This window comes from Serinus canaria, chromosome 19 (genome assembly GCF_022539315.1).
Source record: "Serinus canaria isolate serCan28SL12 chromosome 19, serCan2020, whole genome shotgun sequence".
Classification (NCBI taxonomy): domain Eukaryota; kingdom Metazoa; phylum Chordata; class Aves; order Passeriformes; family Fringillidae; genus Serinus; species Serinus canaria.
Window position 1 is genome coordinate 3,494,965 of NC_066332.1, and position 22,929 is coordinate 3,517,893.

The following is a 22,929-nucleotide window of genomic DNA, read 5'->3' on the forward strand; positions in this document are numbered from 1 at the left end:
CCCAACCCAATTTTATTAACAATTGTATTTCTTAAATACTAGTGACAGTTCTGAGAAAGAAAGCCACTTGGAGCTGCTGATAACTTTCATGCTACAAGACCTTCTGTTCCCCAGTTGTAAGATCATGTTTCACTATAAAATACACAAAGTTAAAAATAAAATTTGAGAGGAGCAACACCCTCACTCCATAAGTCAAACCTCCCTAAGCACTTTTAAAATGTAGCTGTTCATTTTTAGTTGGACACACAGCAGCCAGTGTGTGATTGTACACAATCACCTCCGTGCTCATGCTGCAGAAACCTCCTGTACTTCCAGGGAATTTATATGATACAAAGCAGAGTTATTCTGTTCTATGCTGACCACTGTGCAGTGCCTGTAACTTCAAATATTATCAGGTGAGAAGTAAGGAAGCATCAGTTCTTGTGCTGCTCTGAGGACAAGATGCTGCACCTTTGTGTGATCAAGTTATCATCTAAATGCTATTTCATTTCAGCAACAGATTGCTCGTCCTTCTCAGGAAGAAAAGGTAGAAGAAAAGGTAGAAGAGGAAAAATCGGACAAATCAGAAAAAAAAGAGGAGGAAAAGAAAGATGAGGAGGAGAAGGATGAGAAGGAGGAATCTAAGTAAGTGTGTATGTGCTGAAATGCATGAATTCACCCTAGATTGCAGGTTTTGGCAAAGATCAGAACAGGATTTGCATTAGCCTGCCAGTGAATTCTGAACTGAAAAGTATTCCTTTTGTGTATGAAACAATTTTTTTTGGACATACAAATTTCTTGTTGAGCTAATCAGATCAATGGAAAAAGTAATGGAATTATTATTTTGCACATGTAACGATTTCCATATCTTGCTGGTTTGGGCTTTTCTCATATGTTCTGTCACACATGGAGTGTTCATATTTTCTTTGAAGTTGACAAAATCTGTGTTACTGTTTGGCAACTGGAAGTTGTGGGCAATAAGTGAATTCTGTTTCACTAAAGGCATCTTTTGAGTTCCTGGAGTTTTTTTATGAGGTTTGGAGGTTTTTTTGTCTGTTGATATTCAGGAATATCTGCTCACAATGGCTCTCTGAATGTGACTGAATTATATTTTACCTATTCCCAGAGAGAATACCAAAGAAAAGGACAAAACTGAAGTTGCACCAGAGGAAACAGAGGAAAGGGAGCAGGCAGCTCCTCGGGGCCGAAAAACCGCCAACAGCCAGGGTCGGCGTAAGGGCAGAATCACCAGATCAATGACAAATGAAGCTGCACAAGCAAATGCTGCTGCAGCTGCAGCCACTGAAGAGCCACCACCACCTCTGCCACCCCCACCAGAACCTTGTGAGTAGCATTTACAGCCCTCCCAGGGACCCAGCTGGTCATGGCTCCTCACTGACACGGGCCTGTTTCCAGGCATGCAGCGCACTTCTGTTTTCTTGTTTAATATTCCAGATTTATTCTTAGCCCTGCTTATAATTTTGTGACCGTGTGGAAGTGCTAAGCTTCACAAGTGTAACTTCGTGAATAGTGCATGTGCAGTCAGCTGACTGTTAGAATGAGGTGAGGGGAGAAAAGGCAGTTCAGCCCTTGTGTGGTGGCACCTTGTCTCCCTGGGCAGGTCCGTGATGGGGCTGCAGAGATCCAGGTGCCCGTGACACAGATTCACTTACAGGCTGCAGCTCAGGGAAGATGCTGTTAAATAACTGGCCTGATATTTGAGTACTTCAGGGAGTTTCATAAGCTGAAATAGATCTTGGCAAGTTGTTGTTTCTGCATTAGATGGCAAGAGGCTTTGTTAAAAATGAAATGTTACTTACTTGGCTGGTATGGTTAAAAAAGATGACGCAGTCTCTGAGTGTATTTTGGAAAAGGCTGACCTACTTTGTGTTCATGCAGAAATACCAGAGTGAACGTGTGTGTGCGCGAGTGTGCAAGGGTGTGACTTGAGCGTGCAAGAGTGTGAGCAAGTGTGCAAGGGTGTGAGCAAGTGTGAGTAGCATGCAAGAGTGTGCACGAGTGTGTGAGATTGTGAGTGAGTGTGTCTGGGTGTGCAGAGTAGCTGGGTAGTTACAGGCTGCTGCTATTCTAGAGCCTGTAACTGCTCTTCTGTTCCTCAGCTGTTCTGCCTATAAGGAGCAGAGCAAGTGGGCATGTCAGGCCTTGTACAACTGTAAACAACAGAGATTGTGAGAAATATTCCTGCTCCATTGATGCAGTGGGGTTTTATAAGTCTGAAGCAATAATGGGTTCTGCTTTTGTTTTATTTTTGCACCATTTTTGCAGGGTTTTCTGAAGAATCCAAAATAGTTGTTCAGTGAATCAGATACTTTAGTGTCCTACTTTTGTGATTTGGTAATGGAAGCTGTTGCAGGGTCTTTGTTACATGCTGTGTGTAATGGCAGATTTTATAGAAAGGAAATAGATGGAGGCTGGTGCAGCTCAGTGCTGTTCAGAAATTTAAATAGGATGATACAAAATCCAGAGGAGTGAATGAAAAGCACTTTGTATTGTATCATACTTAGCTTCCTGCTTACTTTTACTTACTGGGGTTTTTTGTTTTCTTTGCTTTTGTCCATTTATCCCGTTGGACTCTCAGTTAATACAGGAACAGCAGATAGCAGATTTCTTGACACTCACTAACCAATAAATAACCATTCCAGCAGTGAGACACCACTGAACTAGCTTAGAGCATGTTGGATTGCTGCTCTTACTAGCTGATGGTAATTACTGACATTTTAAATAAAATTTTAGTGATAAATGCATCTAAGTTACTTACAAATCTTCCTTGACAGAGAATTAATCCCAGTTTTGTAGGCAGAATTGTTTTGAACAGTTTTCTCTGCTGAGCTTTTGGTGGTTCCTTCTGTATCTCTGACTTGCTTTAATGGAGATTGACTGCTTCCTTCTGACAAGAGAGCTTTCCCCAGTGGCCTGAGCAAGCCATAATGTAAATAGATTTCTGGACTATGGGATGCATAATTGGTGCCATGATAACGAATCCTGGTCTTTTCTCTGCTCAGTGTCTTTGTTTCTATTTCAGCCTCTACAGAGCCTGTGGAGACATCCCGCTGGACAGAAGAAGAAATGGAAGTTGCTAAGAAAGGTAAACCTTGTAAAGCCTTTAACTTCTTCTGGATATTTGCATTTACAAAATTTCAAGGATTTACTGAATCACTGAATATATTTACTGTGACTTTTGCCAACATGATGCTGATTTGAAAATTGCTGTTGGTTTTCTTGTAAAAAGAGAAAGAGCAAGCAGCTTTAACAGACAAAATCATCTTATGAGACTTATGTTGACTCTTTTCCTCTGGGTTACTTAGAACTGTTTGGACAGCAGTATTTCTCTATCTTACCTTCCTGTAGGTGTTGTTGTTCCATTTATTGAGGTTTGGATAGCTGAGTTATTGATCACAGTAAATATTGGTTCTTTTATGTCTGATCAGGTCTAGTGGAACACGGGCGAAACTGGGCAGCGATTGCCAAAATGGTTGGGACAAAAAGTGAAGCTCAGTGTAAGAACTTCTACTTCAACTACAAAAGGAGACACAACCTGGACAGTCTCCTCCAACAGCACAAACAGAAGGTGAGTGCTGTGGACATTGAATATTTTGCAGGAGAAAACTTGGATCTTTCTGAAGCCATGCATCACACTTCACTAAGGCTGTTTTGCAATCTCCACTGATTTCCTTTTCTACTTGTTTTTGTGTTGTGACATGAATCTCTTAGCAAGGGTGTCTGGTACTCACTGACCTGTGACAATAACCACTTCTTGCTTTAAAACGCAAGAGAAGGTTTTGTGCTAGGTAAAACACTTGAGCCTGAAGAGTTCTTCAGTACTCTGAAAGCCACGTTCCTCACCAGTGCATGAGCAGCTGTAGGTGTACAACAGCTCCTTGAAACACAGAAGGCACTGACCTTACCAAGCAGAGCAGGAGAGGTGGTAGAAGTCCAGGAACTGAAGGTTTGGGGACATTGATAGTAGAATGCTGTGTGTTGGAACCCTCTAAGCTGCAGTACTACTCTCACTGAGGTGAAGAACATCAGGGTCTGTTTGCTGCAGTTGTTCTGTTGTCCCCCAAACATGCTGTGGGACTGTGATTTGTTCCCAAACTTGGTTTTGGTCAGGAGCAGCAAAAGTTGGGCTGAAGTTGGAAAGGTGTCCCCTTGTGAATGACTGTGCTAAATAGAGAGTCTCTGTCCTTCATTTCAACCTCAGATTGGTAAATGGGCATGTGGTAAAAGGCAGAATGGTGAATTTTCAGTACATTGTCAATGCTGTGTCTTCCTCAGTCCTCACGAAGGCCCCGAGAGGAGCGAGATGTGTCCCAGTGTGAGAGCGTGGCTTCCACTGTGTCAGCTCAGGAGGATGAGGACATTGAAGCATCTAATGAAGAAGAGAACCCAGAAGACAGTGAAGGTAACTTTCCTGGGAAGGAAACTGGTGTGTGCACAGAAAGGAGCCTATGGTTTGTGCTAATCATATGCTCAGAAAGCTGTGTTCCACTTCATGGTGGTGTTGTTCAAATGCTCTTTCAGTTGAGTTTCAGCAGTTTGAACTCACTCAAGGAGATGCAGCATCTTTAGAATTTAGCAGCCTAAAGATGTTTGCTGCTTAGTATTTTGAGATGCTTTGATTATGCTGTCATCTGGAGTGCTGAAACAAGTCAAATTGAATAAATGTAACCTTTGGTAGTTGGTAGTCTCAGTAAAGCTTCAGACAAGCAAATTCAAGTGGTATTTTTGTGTGTGTGTGTGGTTTTTTTAATATATATTTGTTGGTTGCAACTGCTTATTTATAGACACTCAACATCAGTCAATCTTGGCTGGTCTTTTGTGGAGCAAAAGGCAATAGAATTCATAATGAATGAGAGAAGATGACTAAGTTTTGGGGTTTGAGTAGTTGGTATTTTTTAGTTACAGTGTTTCTGTAATTCAGCCAATTGTCCATTTCTGTAATAAATCAAAATTGTTATTGCAGATGGATGGTTGAGATTGATGGATCCTTATTGCACCCAATTTATCAGATTTTATTGATTGAACCTTCATGGCAAAACATTTTTTTCCCCAGGTGCTGAAAATAGTTCTGATACAGAAAGTGCTCCATCTCCAACTCCAGCAGAACCTGCTAAACCAACTGAAGAAACTCCATCTGAGCCTGCTGCTCCAAAAGTAACCACTGAGGCCCCAGCAGAGCAGGAATCTGCCATTAAACCTGCAACCAGCACATCTCCCTCCTTACCAGCCCAAAGTGTAACAACAGCTGAAACTCAGAACCCTGAGCCACAGGTCAAGGAAGAAATAAACACTGAGGCTGAGGAGCCTATGGAGGTGGACAGTAGAAGCCATTCAGCTGAAGCTAAGCCTGTGATTACTCTTCCAGTTCATACCAAAGTAGAACCTGTAGAGACTGAAATGAGGCTACCGGAGAATATTCAAGTGAAAATAGAGAGTGATACCAAAGAGAGAGAGATGGAGAAACCCAAGGAAAAGTCAGAACCAGAGGAAATGGACTACAGCCTGTCCCAGCAAGTTACTGCAGCCAGACCAGAGTCCCATTCAGATAATGACTCCAGTGCCACCTGCAGTGCTGATGAGGAAGTTGATGGAGAACCTGACAGACAGGGGTGAGTAGGATGGACAGTCTCTGGAGCTGTTTCTCTTTTGGGAGTGCCTGACACCACTGAGGGTATTTGAAGGGATTTCAGTGTTCTGTTGGTGCAGTTCCTGTGTCACCCCAGCGTGGCACTGGAGCCAGTGGCCCCCTCCCTCTCAGTGGTTTAATATACACACAGTGCCAGGGATAGATGTTTAAATGTCAAAAGTATCCACTGTCATGGAGTGCATGTGGGCTTTGGAGAGTGCAGGTGATGGTGTTTGTGCACTTCCTTGCCTCTTCAAACATCATCTTTCCACTAATGTCAGCCCTCCATGTGAAATAATTTTGTTGTAGACCACTGTTAATTTTCTATGGACTAAATACATGTAGTCCTTCCTATCCTTTGTGTTTTTCCAAAGCACTCTCTACAAAGAAGGTTGCATTGATGTAAGTACTGCACACATAAATTTCTCATGTGGGAGATTCTGAGCTGATATTTTGGTATTTCTTTGTATTATGAAAATATAGCAACATGTGTTGCCTCTTCTACCATATATGCTGTGGGACAAAACACAACATGGTTCTGACTTTTCAGCTCTTTGTCCAGCTTGATAATTGTGTTGATTTTTTGAATTTAAGAGTTGTGCTGTTAAGTTTTTAAGATGTATAATCTTGTTCCTTTTGGTGGTATTTTTCCCTTCTATCTCTTTTTCCAGTATCTTCAGCAGAGAGTCAAAGCCCTCACTGTTAAATCCCACTGGGTCAATCCTGGTATCATCCACGATAAAGCAAGGGCAGATGGATCTGCAACAGCTTCACCACCGAGCTGCTGTCATCCCACCTATGGTATGGGCAGTTTTCAGTGCTGTTTGAAGGAGTGTTTGTTACCCCTATATCTAGTCAGGAAAATTTTGTTGAACAAATGAAAAAAATATTATTTGCTTTATTATTGTATTTTTCAGGGGGAAAGTAGGTTAATTACAACCAAGTAGCTTAAAACCAGGTGTGAACCTTTTGAAACACCCAGACTGCAGGGGGTAGCTGAGCTCCACAGCTCCTCCAGGAAGTGCCTGTGGGGCTGTCCCTGGCATTGTCCCCTTGCTGTCCCCAGGTTTCCTGCAGCCCCTGCTCTGTCCCCGTGGGCACCCCAGTCAGTGGTTATGCTCTCTACCAGAGGCACATCAAGGCCATGCACGAGTCAGCGCTGCTGGAGGAGCAGCGGCAGCGCCAGGAGCAGCTGGACATGGAATATCGGAGCGCTGTGAGCCCCTGTGGCACCTCCAAGAGCCCCAGTGTGGAGTGGGAAGGTTGGTGTTCCCTCAGCTGTGCCTTGTGTCTGTGTGTTACACTGCTGCCTCATTGGAGAGTGACAGTTTAGTGTGATAAGGAACTGATAATGAACTTGCTGGAAGGGACCCTGCCCCCTCTGCTGCTCTTACTGTTGAAGAGCTGCCTTGTAGCCCCTTTATATAAAAAGGCAGAAAACTGGTTCCACTTGGGTCAAACCCAAAAATGAGTTGTTCCTACAGAGAAGGATGGAACATTGGGGTGAGAAGGGCTCTAGGGGAGCCCTTCCAGAAGCTTAAGGTGTGGGTGGAAGTGTGTACTCCATGCAGTAAAACATTCATCTTAACTGTGCTCATACATGGACACTGAGCTCTGAAATAGGGCACAAAAGTTTGGGGGAACACATTAATACTTCTTTTTAATTGCACTGTTTGTACCTGATGGGTGTGTCTGGCATTGGAGAAGTCCCTTCTTTAAAATTGTGCTGTGAATTGGACCTTTTGACTCCGATTTTTAACTCAGGATTCTTCTCTTTCTGATTACTTCAACCCTCCCAGGAAAACCAGTGGCCTATATGCCTTATGCTGAGGTCAAGAGAATAGAACAGGAAGCACAAGTGCAAAATCCAGCCACAAGGTCAGCCTCACCCTACAGGTTATCTCCAAGAGAAGTCAATAAAGCCTCTCCCCAGCCTGAGATGAATGCAGCTCGCTACAGTGTCCCTCCAGGTAAAGATTTGGAGCATCAAATTATTCTCTAAGCACTTTGGGAGTCAATAGAAGAAAGATAATTTTCTCTGTGTGCATGTGAATAGGTGCTCACTGTTTTTCTAGCCCAGTGAGGCTGTACTGTGCTATTTCTGTTCACACTGCAGTGTTTAATGTACAATTTTTCCCCTCAAGTTCTCCAGCCAGCCCCTCACCAGGTGATAACCAATATTCCTGAAGGAGTTCGCCTGCCCACAACCAGACCCACCAGACCACCACCACCTCTCATTCCCTCCTCCAAAACCAGTGTGCCATCAGAAAAACCTTCCTTCATCATGGGAGGCTCGATCTCACAAGTAAGAGAATTATTATTTGAAAATCTGTCTTATGTCAACTTTTTTTGCCCTTTCTCCAATCTTCAACTTCTTGTACTGTGTTATGGAGTCACAGCATTAACCCTTAAAACCTACCTGTACATATCATTCTAAAAGTCCAAAGGAGCTTTAGAAATTGAACATTTACTCACATTAAGGGCATGGACATCCAGTTTAGGTGACCTGCATCTCCAGACTACCAGTGACACTCCACTCCTGCTGGTCTGTGATTTGGGACATGGCAGTGGGGCACTGTAGCATTTCCAGATGGGATCACAATAGTTTTAGCATTCTCTTTTAAAGAGAGATGTGAGTCCTCATTCCAGACACAAGAATTAACATCTATTTGTTGTTTCAGGGAACACCTGGCACTTATTTAACATCCCACAGTCAAGCTTCCTATGCCCAAGAAACTGCAAAGCCATCAGTGGGTTCTATATCCCTTGGGCTGCCAAGACAGCAAGAGTCAGCCAAATCTGGTAAGGAAAGAAAAGCTGACATGTTTTATACAGTCTATTTAATGATTCATAATTAGAGGAAATTAAAAAACCTCAACCTTTTTCTCTTTCTTCTCCTCAATAGCTTCTCTGCCCTATATCAAACAAGAAGAATTCTCACCCAGAAGCCAGAATTCCCAACCTGAGGGACTCCTAGTCAGGGCACAACATGAAAGTGTGGTCCGAGGTAAAGAAAGTCACACAGATTAAAAAACTCTTGTCAGAGCCTGAGAAAACCAAGAGAATTAACTTCTGAATGTTATTTTAAAGTATTCTATGATTATATAAGTGTCATAAGATTACAGGATTAATTTGTTCCCTGTTTTCCAAGGCATGTGTATTTGTAGCTGGCTCCTCCTGTCTGCATGGCTAACTTAAAAATATTTGTTATGGGCCATGCCAATTTCAAAATAAAGCTGCTCACTACAGCAAATCCATCGAAACAAAATAAATTAACTGCTCTGAGTTAATGCTATAAAAGACTTATAGTCTGTAAAAGGCTATGTTAAAAGAGGAAGTAGCCTAACTACCTCATATGCCAGCTGTTAAATTGAAATTTTCCCTGTATTTTAATGTATACTACCAGTTCTCAATAGAATTTTTAATTATTTTAAATGGAGTGGATTTTTTTTATTCTCTTATATATCAGGATGTCTTTATTTCAATTTAGGTACCACAACAATACAGGAGGGGAGTATAACACGAGGAACTCCAACCAATAAAGTTTCAGTTGAGACCATTCCTTCTTTGAGAGGCTCCATAACTCAGGTATTTTACCTTTCACTGCTGGGAAGGCTGTAGCAAAACAGATCTTCATCTTCAGACTATCATTGTGAATGTATTTGCATGTCTGAAAAAGTAAATTATTATCACTGGGTAGGAACTGCCTTGGGAAAAGAACTTTCAATCCAATCAGATGTTCAAACCCCACTATTGCTGAAGTCAGCATTACCATGATTTCATCTTCATATATATGAGTTTTCAAGCCTTTTAAGTAATACCAGAGCCTTTGGTAAACATAACTGAGGGGAACTTTCCTGAAAATTGCATCACACCTGAGTTCAAATATTCAAACCAAGTGTAACCAGTCTTGTGCAGGTTCTATTTAAATCCAAGAAGGGAAATTCAGGCCTTTTGTCCTACCATTTTAAATGCTGGTGTTTTGGTTGGTTTGGCATCCTTTGTACAGAGAACAATTGCCTCAATTTTGCTTTGAGATGAGAAGGGGAGGTTTCATTGCTTTGGACAGAAATAAAACCTAATGGCACCATGTGGTATATGTTATCTTCTCCCCAAATGGTATTTATAGGTTAAATGTTGCATGTTGTGAAATACACTGGTAATATTGTTTAACAAGGTAGCAGAAATAATCTCACTCATATTTAGGTTAAGTGTCTATAAGAGAGGCAGCAGTTTAAGCCATACTTGATACATTAGTTGGTTTTATAGCCCTAAAAAGTTCTTTTGGTTTTGTTGTATTTCCCCTTCACTCCTGCCTGTTCCCTAAAGACTCAGAGGCTGTGAACTGATTGCTGTGCTGGGTTTGCTCACAGGGTACCCCAGCTCTGGCCCAGCCCGGCATCGCCGCCGATGCCCTGCTGAAGGGAACCATCACTCGCCTGGCCACCGAGGACAGCAGCCCAGAGAAGTGCAGGGAGGAGGCCTCAGCCAAGGGCCATGTCATTTATGAAGGCAAAAGTGGGCATATTCTGTCTTATGATGGTGAGTATTTGTGTATTCTACCTGAACAAAGTCAGGTCCTGCTTTGATAACTCATAGCTGAGTGTTTCTGCTTACAAGCAGATGCATGTTAAAAATATAGTTCAGCTATTTCTTTGCCATTTATTGAATTGTATTGTGAAAGGGTAAATAACCAGGTTTAAAATGACCTGTATTAAAATAAAAATAAATGTATCATGTAACTTTAAACTTCAATTGAAATATTGATAAATGAGTAACTTAACAAGTAACTTTTTGACAAACTCTAAAGTATCTTTTAAGATTGATATTTAATGTTACAATATTATATTGAAGTTGTATTGTTTAAATATTAATGGCCTGTGGTCTCATTAATGTAATATTCATGTGTCCTTTTTTGTTGCCACATTTCCTGACCACACTCTTGGACATTTTACCAGCCATTAAAAATGTCCGTGAAGGAACAAGGAGTCCCAGAACTGCTCATGAAATTGGTTTAAAGAGAACCTATGACACAATGGAAGGAAATATAAAGCAGGGGATGTCACTGAGGGAGTCTCCAGGGTCTGCACCACTGGAAGGTAAAGACAGCTGCTTGCAGAGTGTTTTATCTTTTATGCATTGATGTAAAAGCATTTAGAGTTTTTTTAGGGTGCAGACTAACAGAGAAGTTAGATTTAAATCACACTAATGACCAAATCCATGCAATAATACTGCAGTTGGAAACAGGACTGGACTAGATCCCAGTTTTCTGTTTTACCACAGTTGCTGCTACTGGAGGTGGCATTTCCTGCTGTCAGCACATCTGACAGATGTTCCTGGCTCTCCACAGTCCCAGTGTCCTGTGGAGCTCAAACACTGGGTCACACCAGCACAGCCTCTGCCACACCCTTAAGTTAAATATTGGTATCACACTGCCCTGACCTTTTGCATTCCTGCAGAAAACCTCTTTGAACTGCAGGATCCTGCTTCAGGGCATCCCCAGTGCTGTGGTGTTTTAGTAAACTGTAATCAAACAAAACCTGCAGAGGCCAAGGCAGGTCATTATATAACTTTGCTGATTGTTTTGTAAAAATACAAATGCAAGAAAATGTTTCCTGCCTCAGCCATGGAGCCTGGCTCCTTAAAAGCATTTTGTCCCATTTTTGGGTAGCCCTTGGAGACTATTTTGTGGACACGTCCATCAGATGGAACAGGGTGAATGTGAGGTTTGTAGGCTGCACACAGAAATTCAGTGTTGCCTCTAAGTTGCTGCTCTGGTACTGCTTTGTCTCATCAGTGACACATTTTCTGTCTTCACACTGTGAAAAATTATAAGTGTTTTGAGCACTTTGTTTAGATTCTTACTGTAGACACAGTAAATTCATCTCTTCCCCAGTGATTCAGTATGAACTTTGATAATTTGGAGCATGCTGAGACATATTTTGGATTTTTTTTTTCTTGGTTCCACTTCCCACCATTAACACCTTTCTTTCTAGGCAAGGAAAGTGGAGTGTGAGAAAAGCAGTGACTGCTTTTGAAACAAAGGTTAAGCTTAATTATAAAAAACATCTCCTGTTTTCTAAATATGTTAAAACTTGCAACTATGCAATAGCACAAATACTTGAACTGAAAGATTGTTTTTTTAGGGCAGGAGGTGTTTATAACATGTTGCTGCAATGCCTGGCATACTGAGGCTTGGCCCTCTGGGCACTGCCAGGGTGCAGATACCATCTCTCATGTGTGAGAAGGAGGGGGTTTGCTGGTTTGGAGGTTGGATTTTTTTTAGCACTTGTTTAATTCCCTAAATTACTTTCATTTTAATTTTAGGTTTAATCTGCCGAGCGCTGCCTCGGGGTAGCCCACACGCTGAACTAAAGGAGAGAACAGTCTTGTCTGGCTCCATAATGCAAGGTGAGGTATTGCAGAGGTAATGCTCCCTAAGAAAGGGGAGCATTAATTAAGCCTCAAAAATCTGGATTTCTGAACCTTAAAGTTCTTATTAACTGTGAGAGCTGTGTTAAAGGTGGAACTTATTTTATGAAAAGTTTTCAGAGCATAAATCAGCAGCTTTTTGATTTGCTGTGCTCAAAGTTAGTCTGTAAAGACAGATTTTATTTATTATTGGAAAATAGACTTTCTAATATGAATATTTTTTAATTAGCACTTTAATGAAGGCTAACAACTCTGCAGATGCATTTATTTCTTTTGTTTCAGCATCTGAAATAACACAGGAGGTTTTCTGTCACATATTTTTCAATATTATTTTTGTGATGATTTTTTTAGACTTTGAGTACCTTACCACAGACTACAGCAAACCAAAGTTTCACTGTTATATGTAATTAGTTACTCTGCTTATGAAAAAGGAGACTTAGCAGCTATTAATACCAGTCATGTAACCCTTTCTTTCTATAAAAGGCACACCAAGAGCAACAGCTGAAAGTTTTGAAGAGGGTTTGAAGTACCCCAAGCAGATCAAGAGAGAGTCACCTCCCATCAGGACGTTTGAAGGAGCCATCACCAAGGGCAAACCCTACGATGGGGTCACCACCATAAAGGAGATGGGTCGCTCCATCCATGAGATCCCCAGGCAGGACCTCTTAAGCCAAGAGAGTCGCAAGACTCCTGAAATGGTGCAGACAAGCAGGCCAATCATAGAAGGCTCCATATCTCAGGTAGATACAGAAGGCACTGTTACACTCACACAGGAGTCAATCAGCTCAGGCTGTGCGAGTTTTTTCCACAACGTGACTTTAACCTGAACTTTTCCTCCTCTTCAGGGCACACCCATAAAATATGAAAGCAACTCTGGCCAGTCTGCCATCAAACACAATGTAAAATCTTTAATCACTGGACCAAGCAAGCTGCCCCGGGGAATGCCTCAGCTGGAAATGGTGCCAGAAAACGTGAAGGTGGTGGAGCGAGGAAAATACGAAGATGTGAAGACCGGGGATGCCGTGCGGTCCCGTCACACGTCCGTAGTCAGCTCTGGTCCCTCTGTTCTCAGGTCAACCCTTCATGAAACTCCCAAATCACAGCTGAGCCCTGGGATTTATGATGATACAAATGCTCGGAGGACACCTGTGAACTATCAGAGTCCAATGTCCAGGAGTTCACCTATGATGAATAGAGTTAGTGAGGGTATGTCATTCCTCTCCACAGATAAGACAAAAAAGTTTTATTATTTGAATTTTTTATGTACTCCATTCTTCTTTATTTTATTCTAGTGGCTTGTCTCAATTTGGAAGTTTTCTAGAATGAATTTTAGAAGGCTGTAAGCTGTTAATTGAAATAGGAAAATCAAAATATGCCATAATAGAAGAGGGAAATAGAAACACAATTCAGTCTCAATTTGCATTTGATTATGTATCACATTGAAAGTGATACCTGCAAGGATAATATTTTAAGGCCAGAACCTATTCCTGATTTTGTCTAGATGAGGAAGATGTTTTAGTGTAAATAATCTTAAAGTAGAGTTCTTTCAGCAGAAGTGTTTTGTGATATAAAATATTCTCTGTGCTTTGTTGTATTGCAGTCATTGAAAATGTTCCTTGGGAACCAGTGTATTTTTACAGTTAAATTTTCAACAGAGAAATAGGCATTTTATTAACTTGAGTTTTTCATTGCTTTTAGCTGGAGTATCCTCTGGGAAGTCAGCAAATCATGAAAGGAAGAACACACTCACTCCAACACAGAGAGAGAGTGTGCCAGCAAAATCCCCAGTCCCAGGGGTTGATCCTGTAGTGGCTCACAGTCCTTTTGACCCTCACCACAGAGGAGCAACTCCTGAAGTCTACAGGGGTCACCTCCCTCCCCATTTAGATCCTGCTATGCCATTTCACAGGGCTCTGGATCCTGGTAAATACATTTGTGTTGGCTTTCTTTTAGTTTTAGAAATACTGTGAGCTTTGATGCACAGAAAGGATACCTTTATAAGGCAGTTATCAGTGGCCATATATCATTTATAAGGTTATAAGTAAGGTTATAAGGTTATATATAAGGTTATATGTATTTATTGCTATTGTTGGATATCAGTTTAATATCTAACCAAGACACTTAGTAAATTAGTATTGTATAATGCTGTAACTTGCCTTCAGAGCTGCCTGAAATTTGCTTCTGTTTTGTTAAACAGTTCACAGTATTTATAGAAAAGTATTCATGGAATGTATTAAAAGCTTTCAGGAAAGCTTTGCAAAGAAGGATGTGGAAGAGGCTAGAGAATTAAAGTGTAATTCTACATAATTATATGTAGACATATATTCTATATAAGTCCTCTGTTCAAGACTGATTATTTTCACTGAAGGATTATTAGGTGATATTAAATACAGTGACTTCCTTTTAACCTATGCCTCAGTTTACTTCTGTGAGGTATTTTCTAAGTTCTTTAGGTATTTCAGCCTTTTACATTTTCAGAATTTCAGGATTTATAGTTCTGTTAAAGTCATCTCTCCAGTCTGGATCGTTTAGCACTTTCAGTGTGCATGCAGTGCAGAAATAGTAAAACACCAGTATTAAAATGCTATTTTCATTCATTTGCCACCAACTAGAGAGACTTGACAGCTCCTCTCATTGAAGCTTTACAAACACCTTGTGGTGGTGTTCACAGGGGTCCCAGGATGAGGGAAGAGATGAGAATCTTGACTCCATGTTTCAGAAGGCTGATTTATTATTTTATGATATATATTATATTAAAAGAAAATTATATATTAAAACTATACTAAAAGAATAGAAGAAAGGATTTCATCAGAAGGTTATAAAGGAAGGAAAGGAATGGTAATAAAAACTTGTGACTGACCAGAGAGTCCGAGACAGCTGGACTTGGATTGGCCATTAATTAAAAACAACCTCATGAGACCAATCAAAGATGCACCTGTTGCATTCCACAGCAGCAGAGAATTATTGTTTCCATTTCCTTTCTGAGGCTTCTCAGCTTCTCAGGAGAAAAGATCCTAGCAAAAGGATTTTTCATTAAATACGTCCATGACAACACCTGAACGTTTTATTTAATCCAGAATCATCCTGCTTCCTAAATGCCTCCTTTTCCCTCCTTTCACCCTCAGCTGCTGCTGCTTACCTGTTCCAAAGGCAGCTGTCCCCCACGCCGGGGTACCCCAGCCAGTACCAGCTGTACGCCATGGAGAACACGCGCCAGACCATCCTCAACGACTACATCACCTCCCAGCAGATGCAAGTCAACCTCCGGCCCGATGTCACCAGGGGATTGTCCCCCAGGGAGCAAACTTTGGCACTCCCTTATGCAGGAGCACGAGGTGGGCCTGCCTCTCTTGCTAGAATCCTCTTAAAAGTGTGTTTGGCTCTGCCAGCTGTGGTTTGGATGTACTCATACAAGGCTGTGTGTATAAATGTGTTCATCCTGTAGTGATCTTGGATGTCTGACAGCTCATTTGGAAACTGCCTTTTGAGGAAAGGAAAACCACCTCTATAATCAATATTTTTAGGGGGAAGTCTCTGAGAGTTACTGGTGTTCAAGAGCCAGGTTGTTTTCTACTTGTTTTAATTGATGATCAGAACCATATTTAGCTCACCATCAACTTCAGAAAAGAGAATTATATCAAAATTATTACTTCTTCAAAAATAATATAAAATTACAGAAGTGTAATGTTTGTGATAACAATGCTGATTGTTTTATTTTTTGGGTAATACCCAAAATTTCTAAAAGATGGGATTTTTGAATAGAAGTGAAGTGCATTTCCCCAAAGGGCAATGAAAGGGAGTGCTACAAATGCAAATTCTGACTTTGTATGTTCCTAAATTCCTCATTGCCAGATTTAAGAGAGTATAACCAGCTGGAATATAGCTCTACACTTGCCTTATTCTTGTATTCTCTCCACCAAACATTCATTGCTGACTGTGTAGACCATGTCCTGGAATGGCCATTCTCACATGTGTCATCTCCTGGCAGGAATCATTGACCTGAACAATATGGCCCCCACTATCTTAGTGCCTCATCCTGCAGGAACCAGCACCCCACCCATGGAGAGAATCACATATATCCCTGGCACCCAGCTTACTTTCCCTCCCAGGCCTTACAACCCTGCTTCTCTGTCACCAGGTAGGAGCTCTCATGGCTTGGTGATGGCTTTAATTGTCTGACATGCTGAGAGAATTGACCATCTTTATTTCAGCTTTCATTAATGCCATCTTTTGCTGTTTTCTCAGGAGATGCTTTTTGCATACACTTCTCACTTGGATAGCAAAGGGGTTTTGATGATATCCTGTGTAGTTACAGTAGAAGCACTGTCAAATTCTGAATTTGCCTCATTCTGTCAGGTCTTTATTTGGAGTAATTTGATTATAATTCACTAACCCTATTTTACATGTGTTGAAGGGTAGAATTTGGGGTCTAGAAGCTGTGTTGTTTCTAACTGTATAGCAACCACTTTAGTAAAAGGCTTTTGAGCCTTCCACTGTCACTGTATTAAGCTTTTGTCTTTCTAGATAAGTGAATAGTCTTGAGTGGGATTAAAATGTATTTGGGAAATTTTGCTGCAAGTGTATGGCAAAATATACAGGCAAGTGTTTACATTGCCATGCTTCACTTAAGTAAATATTTTTACTCCTTCATTTTACCTTATGGACCTTCCAGGACACCCCACACACCTGGCAGCTTCAAATGCTGAAAGGGAACGGGAAAGGGAACGGGAGAAGGAACGGGAAAGGGAGAGGGAACGTGAACGAGAGCGGGAAAGAGAACGAGAACGAGAGAGGGAGAGAATCACCTCAGTCCCTGCTGAGCTTTATCTCCGACCAGGTGAGGGCAATGGACACACTTGGATCACTTGTCTTGTACTCTGTAACTGTTCATTTTATGTAGTCACTGTTAGCAAACACCATTTACAGTTTGCTTTTACTCTGCACTTCAGGCAGGTTCCTGTCTTCTGCAACTTTCTCTCAAAACAATGTAGCACCTAAAGAGGAGTGAATCCTAGTTGTCACTGGCACAGCTTGCAAATAATTTAGAGCATTGTGACCAAGTTTAAATCTTTAATACATACTATCACATCCAGAGTGATATCCTCCTGGAGACAGCTGGGAAGGGATGTAGAGGAGGCAGCATTGTTTCACACATTGTTACAAGAGTATCCAGAGTGGTGGAGACAGCTGGGAAGGGATGTGGAGGGGGCAGCATTGATTTCCAGTGTTACACTGTTGTAAGAGTAATCATTTATTTTGGTTTATTCCCCTCCACTCTGTCCTGCAGGTGCAGAGCAGCCTGGCAGACCCGGCAGTCACGGATACGTGCGGTCCCCATCCCCCTCTGTCAGAAGCCAGGAAAACATTCTGCAACAAAGGCCAAGTATATTCCAAGGAACCAATGGGACAAGTGTAATCACACCTTTGGATCCTGCTGCTCAGCTACGTATCATGTATGTTTTAGAAGTTAATGTGGCACAGATATCTGTTCTAATATTTCAGCTGATTAAAAAGTGCATTCAGGGTTAAGGATATTTCACTATAAGAAATATAGTGGATTATTGGATATATCAGAGCATTTTCATCAGTGCATTTTGGGTAGAAATTAGTGTCGGAAAAGCTTTGCTTTATTGCATTCATGGCTTTAGTTCTTTCCATGTGATGTAATTGAGGCTCTTCAATGTTTGCCCACAGGCAGCTCACCCCTGGAGCTCCCTCTATCACTCAAGGCTTGCCAGCTTCCCGTTACAACACGGCTGCTGATGCCCTGGCAGCACTCGTGGATGCTGCAGCCTCTGCTCCTCAGATGGAAGTTGCCAAAGCAAAGGAGAGCAAGCACGAAGGAACCAGGATAGAAGAGAACATGGGCCGCAGGTCAGCTGTGGTGACTGACCAGCAGCAGATGGAGCAGAAGACCCTGGAGGTAGAAAAGAGGCCTGTGCAGTGCCCTTACACATCTGCCAATTACTCTGGTGGCAAGTCCCAGGGACAGACTTCATCAGTAGTCTATTCAGAGGCTGGTAAAGAGAAAGGACCTCCTCCTAAATCCAGGTACGAGGAAGAGCTGAGAACTCGAGGAAAGACCACAATTACTGCTGCTAACTTCATAGATGTGATCATCACTCGCCAGATTGCTTCAGACAAGGATGCTCGAGATAGGGGCTCTCAAAGTTCAGATTCTTCCAGTAGTTGTACGTATCTTAGTAACTCTCTACTTCTTTGCTGTCTGTCTTAACCTTTAGGGAAATGATGTGAAATGATTCAGATGTTTAATGATAAAATATTCAGCTCTGCAAAGCAGAAGCACTTGATAAACAAATACAGTTTTTCCATATAGTTACTCTTGCAAAATCAGAGTTGTTTGCTTTATTCAGATTCCATGCTACAGCATGAATGCAGGATCATAAGAGTAACCTTTTCAGAAGTCAGAAAACTGAAAATTACTTGGTTTATGTTAGAGCACTGTTTCTTGGAAGTATTTGTATCACCATGGTTATCATGAGAAGGCAACAGTGTTTTGACTTTCATTCACTGGTGCCATTTTACTGGAAGCACTGGTGTTGCTAAGTATAGGCAACAAAAATTTTTTGTCATATTTACATTTTATTCCACAACCTTTGCTTGATATTCAGTGTCCTCACACCGGTATGAAGCTCCTGGAGATGCCATTGAGGTGATCAGCCCTGCAAATTCACCTGTACCTGCTCAAGAGAAGCTACAGCCCTATCAACAAGAGACACCCAAACCAAGCCAGGCAGAGAGTAAGTTCATCTGCATGTGGAAATATTCTCACAGTCACCTTTTTTAGATTTGTAAGCACAGAAGTTTCAAACCTTGAAGCTTACCAGAGTGACCTTTTCTGTTCCAAGCAGCTGACCCCAACAGGCCGTACGAGGGCCCCATTCACCGCTACAGGACACAACAGGAGCCCCCCTCACCCCAGCAACCTCCACCTCCCTCCTCCCAGGCAGAAGGGATGGCACACGTGCCCAGGACCCACCGGCTCATCACCCTTGCTGATCACATCTGTGTAGGTTTCATAATTGTGCCTTTTATTTGAGATTATTACAAAATATTGTATCTGAATTTGTAACCTCATTTGTTACCATCAGGCTCATTTAGTTCATGAGTACCTACACTGTGGCCAATGTCTGACCGAGATCTCTTTTCTATTTCTTTTGGTGACATCCAGCAAATTATCACACAAGACTTTGCTAGAAACCAAGCAGCTTCTCAGGCCTCTTTGCAGCCTCCCACCACTACATTCCAGAATTCCACCCCTGCTCCAGCGCCTGTTTCTGGCCGGGCAAAGACCTCGAGCCGCTACAGCCCCGAGGCGCAGCCACAGCCCGTGCACCACCAGCGGCCAGGGGCCAGAGTGTCCCCTGAGAACCTCTCTGACAAGGCCAGGGGAAGGTAATGCAGGGATCCAGTCTAACTGCAAGTTTAATTGATGCCCAGATATGATATTGATATAAAATAGTGCAATAATCTTGGTGGAGATTGGAAGTAAAGGCACCTTTCAGTCTTATTTTTAGGCAAAGTCTGTCTCCTGCTCTTTTATCAATTGCTTGGCTCCATAACTTAACTTATAACTGTTTTCCCTTTGCTACTTCTCCTAATTTCCAGTCTTTAGACAGCTGAAAACATGTAATAACTTAAAACTTACCAGAGTTGTTGTGGACAATGCATTGTCATCTTTTTAAGATCACCAAGATCACTAAAGCATGTAACATATAACTACATGTAAGCAGTTATGTAGGAACTGTAAAGTTACATTAACTACTGCTGTACATGCATTGAGAGTAATTATCTGTTCTCTGAATTGTGGATGTAGGCCTGGAAAATCTCCAGAGAGGAGTCATGTCCCCTCAGAGCCCTACGAGCCAATCTCGCCACCTCAGGTCCCGGTTGTACATGAGAAACAAGAAAATGTTCTTTTGCTTTCCCAAAGAACTGAGCCTACTGAACAGAGGTAGGTGTAAAACTGACTTTTGAAAACATAGTTCTGAATCTTTGTGCTGCAAACTGTGTCTATTAAAGAGCAGTTCAACTGCCTTTCCTCTGGTGCCACAGGCAAATTGTTAATCACTGTCAATCCTTCTGCACTAACATCCAAAATTTGCAATTTGGGAGGTGCTTTGGGAAGGCTGAGGGAAAGGTCACATGTTGGTGCTCTGTCTTAAGTTTCTTGGTGAAAGCAGAGTGTTCTGTGTCACAGCTGAGAGAATGTTAGAGTGAAACTCCTCGTGGTTGCCAGTTCTGTAAAATTGAAGTGAGTTTTGAGAAAGGTCACAGTTTTTATTTTAAATCATTCACTCTTCTCTGCCTGGTTGGATTCCTGGATACTGTCCTGGTAGAGGAACTCAGGCTTCCAGCAATGGTGCTGAAACAGTTAATCACTTGAAATATCACTAAGCTAAGGAGGTTCCAGGAGGAGGGAAGTGGGGTGTCCATGGATGGGGCAGCCCTGTCCCAGTCTGTCAGATCTGCACCACCAAACTGCACAGCACCTTCACAGGCTCCCTGGCAGTGCTGGTGTCTGCAAACGTGTGGGAGATGCACACTGGAATGGGTGCTCCTGTTGTGCCCTGCTGAGGAAGGAAGAGCACCCAAAGTACTTATTTAACCCTCATCCTGGTGAAACTGGTTCTAATTTTCTTGGGGTTTTCCACTCTGCAGTTGCTGCAGGGCTGTCACAGTCCATGACAGATGTTAGGTAGATGCAAAGGGATGTCCAAGAACATGGCAAGGGATGTTGCACTTTTTAGAAATGTAAGGATCTTAAGCTAAGAAATCTAGATTATTTTTTACTTCATTTTTAGATTACGTACAAGTAATCTAAAAATGAAGTAAAATCTTTTTAATTTACGTACAAGTTGTTTGGTTTTTTAATTCAAGTTTATTTGTCAGATTGCTGCTGTTTAAGCAAACTCAGTTATTATTGAGCCCCCCCAGTGTTCATATGACTGTTGGTGGGAAGATGCTTGACTGCTTTTGGGAAGATTTAAATGTGCATTTACAAGTTCTGTCTCTTTGACACGTGTTGGTCTTGGCAGGACTGACTCTCGCTCTCCAGGCAGTATCAGTTACCTGCCTTCGTTTTTCACCAAACTTGAGAACACTTCACCAATGGTAAAATCCAAGAAACAGGAGATATTTCGAAAGCTGAACTCATCTGGTGGAGGTGACTCTGACATGGGTATGCAGGACTTGCCTTTTCACTCAATTTTTCCAGCTTAAGCTTCATGTGACTTCCACCTGCAGATGTCCTGACCTAAATGTGATCAAATAATACAAATTAATATAAATCTATTAATATAAAACACATAAATAATTTATGACCATAGAACTAGAAGGTTAGGGTTTTTTAATATACTGTTGTATGTAGGACTGTCACATCATTTTGACACTTAATTTAAGAGGTGAAAACCACATAATTAATGAGAGAGTTGTTAAAATCTGACATTAACTAACTGTCTGTAATTTGCTTTGTATAAATACTACACCTTTTCCTATTTGGAAAGGTGTCTTGAAACTAAATAGTTTGTGTTTTCTTGGCCCTTATGATTATGTCTTTTTAACAGCATTTTAATACAATTAGAATTGTATCCCACAATGTCAGTAGTGAACACTGACATTGTGAAATATGATGCTAGAACTATATTTTTGCTTTTTTTTTTGTGCAGTAGGGCTACTGCTGATCACTTAGTGATCATCAGTTCTGAAAAATTCAGTGAAATCTTGTGTTTTAATTGCAGCAACTGCTCAGCCAGGGACTGAAATATTCAATTTGCCAGCAGTCACTACCTCAGGTAAGTTCTTCAATAAAAGAACATATGTTCCATAATGTAATGTCTTTAACATCTTAAATTTATACTCTTTGGGGAGTCCAGTAAAAGAGAAAATGCTGCAAATTTAAAAGCTAATATCCTACATGAAAACTTATTTTCCTTCACCATAAGGAAAAGCAAAATGACCAAATCTTTTCCCCACACCCCTTTGTAATTTCTCCAAGATACACTTTTTGCCTCCCTTCCCACCTTTCCCTGTGTTTTCTCTTCTCTCCCAGGTGCAGTCAGTTCTAGGGGTCACTCCTTTGCAGATCCTGCCAGTAATCTGGGTCTGGAAGACATTATTAGGAAAGCACTGATGGGAAACTTTGATGACAAGAGTGAGGAACACGGGGTTGTCATGTCCCAGCCTCTCGCCGTGGCTCCGGGCAGCTCCGGCACCGCGGTACCGGCCACTAACGAGACACGGAGGGAAGAAGCCAATCCATCTCCAAATTCAGGTATTGCAGCTCCCAAATATCCCAGGGCCTTAAAGAAAATAAATCAATCAAGGGTTTGAATAACGTGGTATCACTGAAAATCACTGTCTTTCCTCTGTAATTGGCAGAGGTGGTGTTTGCATTTATTGTCCTGGCTTTTCCAGCAACACTGATGGAACAGGGAAAGGAGAACAGGGTGTATTGGATACCTAAAGCTTCTCAGTGCTGCCTGATAATTTCTAGAAACAAACACACAGAGGCTAAAATGTGGTTGGTGAAATCTGTCCCTTCTGTTGCCAGGTGGGGCAGTCAGCAAGCAGAAGCTCATCGGCAAGTCAAACAGTAGGAAGTCAAAGTCTCCAATTCCTGGGCAGGGATATTTGGGAACTGAAAGACCTTCTTCTGTCTCATCTGTACATTCAGAAGGGGACTACCACAGACAGACTCCAGTGTGGGCCTGGGAAGACAGGCCTTCATCAACAGGTGAGCAAGGGGCTTCTTTCAAATTTGTTTGCAGTCTCAGATGTCGCACTGTAATGCTGGATATTGGCCAGAAGCTCCCAGCATGTGGGGGCTTTCTGCAGTGGATTTTCTGCTA

General features: G+C 41.8%; 1 protein-coding gene across 5 annotated transcripts in view; it reads left to right on the forward strand.

Annotated features, from left to right (window-relative positions):
* NCOR1 (nuclear receptor corepressor 1) overlaps window positions 1–22,929 on the forward strand; it is a 55,785-nt gene that overhangs the window by 29,941 nt on the left and 2,915 nt on the right. For 4 of the 5 annotated variants that reach the window (XM_030230728.2, XM_030230729.2, XM_030230730.2 and 1 more), the window contains exons 15-46: window positions 494–624; window positions 1,106–1,323; window positions 3,023–3,085; window positions 3,429–3,568; window positions 4,276–4,402; window positions 5,054–5,609; window positions 6,298–6,427; window positions 6,693–6,888; window positions 7,426–7,596; window positions 7,771–7,931; window positions 8,308–8,428; window positions 8,532–8,633; window positions 9,117–9,214; window positions 10,000–10,168; window positions 10,585–10,725; window positions 11,954–12,037; window positions 12,542–12,798; window positions 12,904–13,264; window positions 13,757–13,981; window positions 15,184–15,393; window positions 16,047–16,196; window positions 16,731–16,895; window positions 17,346–17,511; window positions 17,753–18,249; window positions 18,691–18,819; window positions 18,928–19,088; window positions 19,251–19,474; window positions 19,896–20,033; window positions 21,118–21,260; window positions 21,820–21,873; window positions 22,131–22,352; window positions 22,632–22,814. In XM_030230728.2, coding sequence (XP_030086588.1) covers window positions 494–624; window positions 1,106–1,323; window positions 3,023–3,085; window positions 3,429–3,568; window positions 4,276–4,402; window positions 5,054–5,609; window positions 6,298–6,427; window positions 6,693–6,888; window positions 7,426–7,596; window positions 7,771–7,931; window positions 8,308–8,428; window positions 8,532–8,633; window positions 9,117–9,214; window positions 10,000–10,168; window positions 10,585–10,725; window positions 11,954–12,037; window positions 12,542–12,798; window positions 12,904–13,264; window positions 13,757–13,981; window positions 15,184–15,393; window positions 16,047–16,196; window positions 16,731–16,895; window positions 17,346–17,511; window positions 17,753–18,249; window positions 18,691–18,819; window positions 18,928–19,088; window positions 19,251–19,474; window positions 19,896–20,033; window positions 21,118–21,260; window positions 21,820–21,873; window positions 22,131–22,352; window positions 22,632–22,814 — 5,893 coding nt within the window. The remainder of the gene's footprint in view (window positions 1–493; window positions 625–1,105; window positions 1,324–3,022; window positions 3,086–3,428; window positions 3,569–4,275; window positions 4,403–5,053; window positions 5,610–6,297; window positions 6,428–6,692; window positions 6,889–7,425; window positions 7,597–7,770; window positions 7,932–8,307; window positions 8,429–8,531; window positions 8,634–9,116; window positions 9,215–9,999; window positions 10,169–10,584; window positions 10,726–11,953; window positions 12,038–12,541; window positions 12,799–12,903; window positions 13,265–13,756; window positions 13,982–15,183; window positions 15,394–16,046; window positions 16,197–16,730; window positions 16,896–17,345; window positions 17,512–17,752; window positions 18,250–18,690; window positions 18,820–18,927; window positions 19,089–19,250; window positions 19,475–19,895; window positions 20,034–21,117; window positions 21,261–21,819; window positions 21,874–22,130; window positions 22,353–22,631; window positions 22,815–22,929) is intronic. The other variant, XM_030230731.2, reaches the window with a different exon arrangement.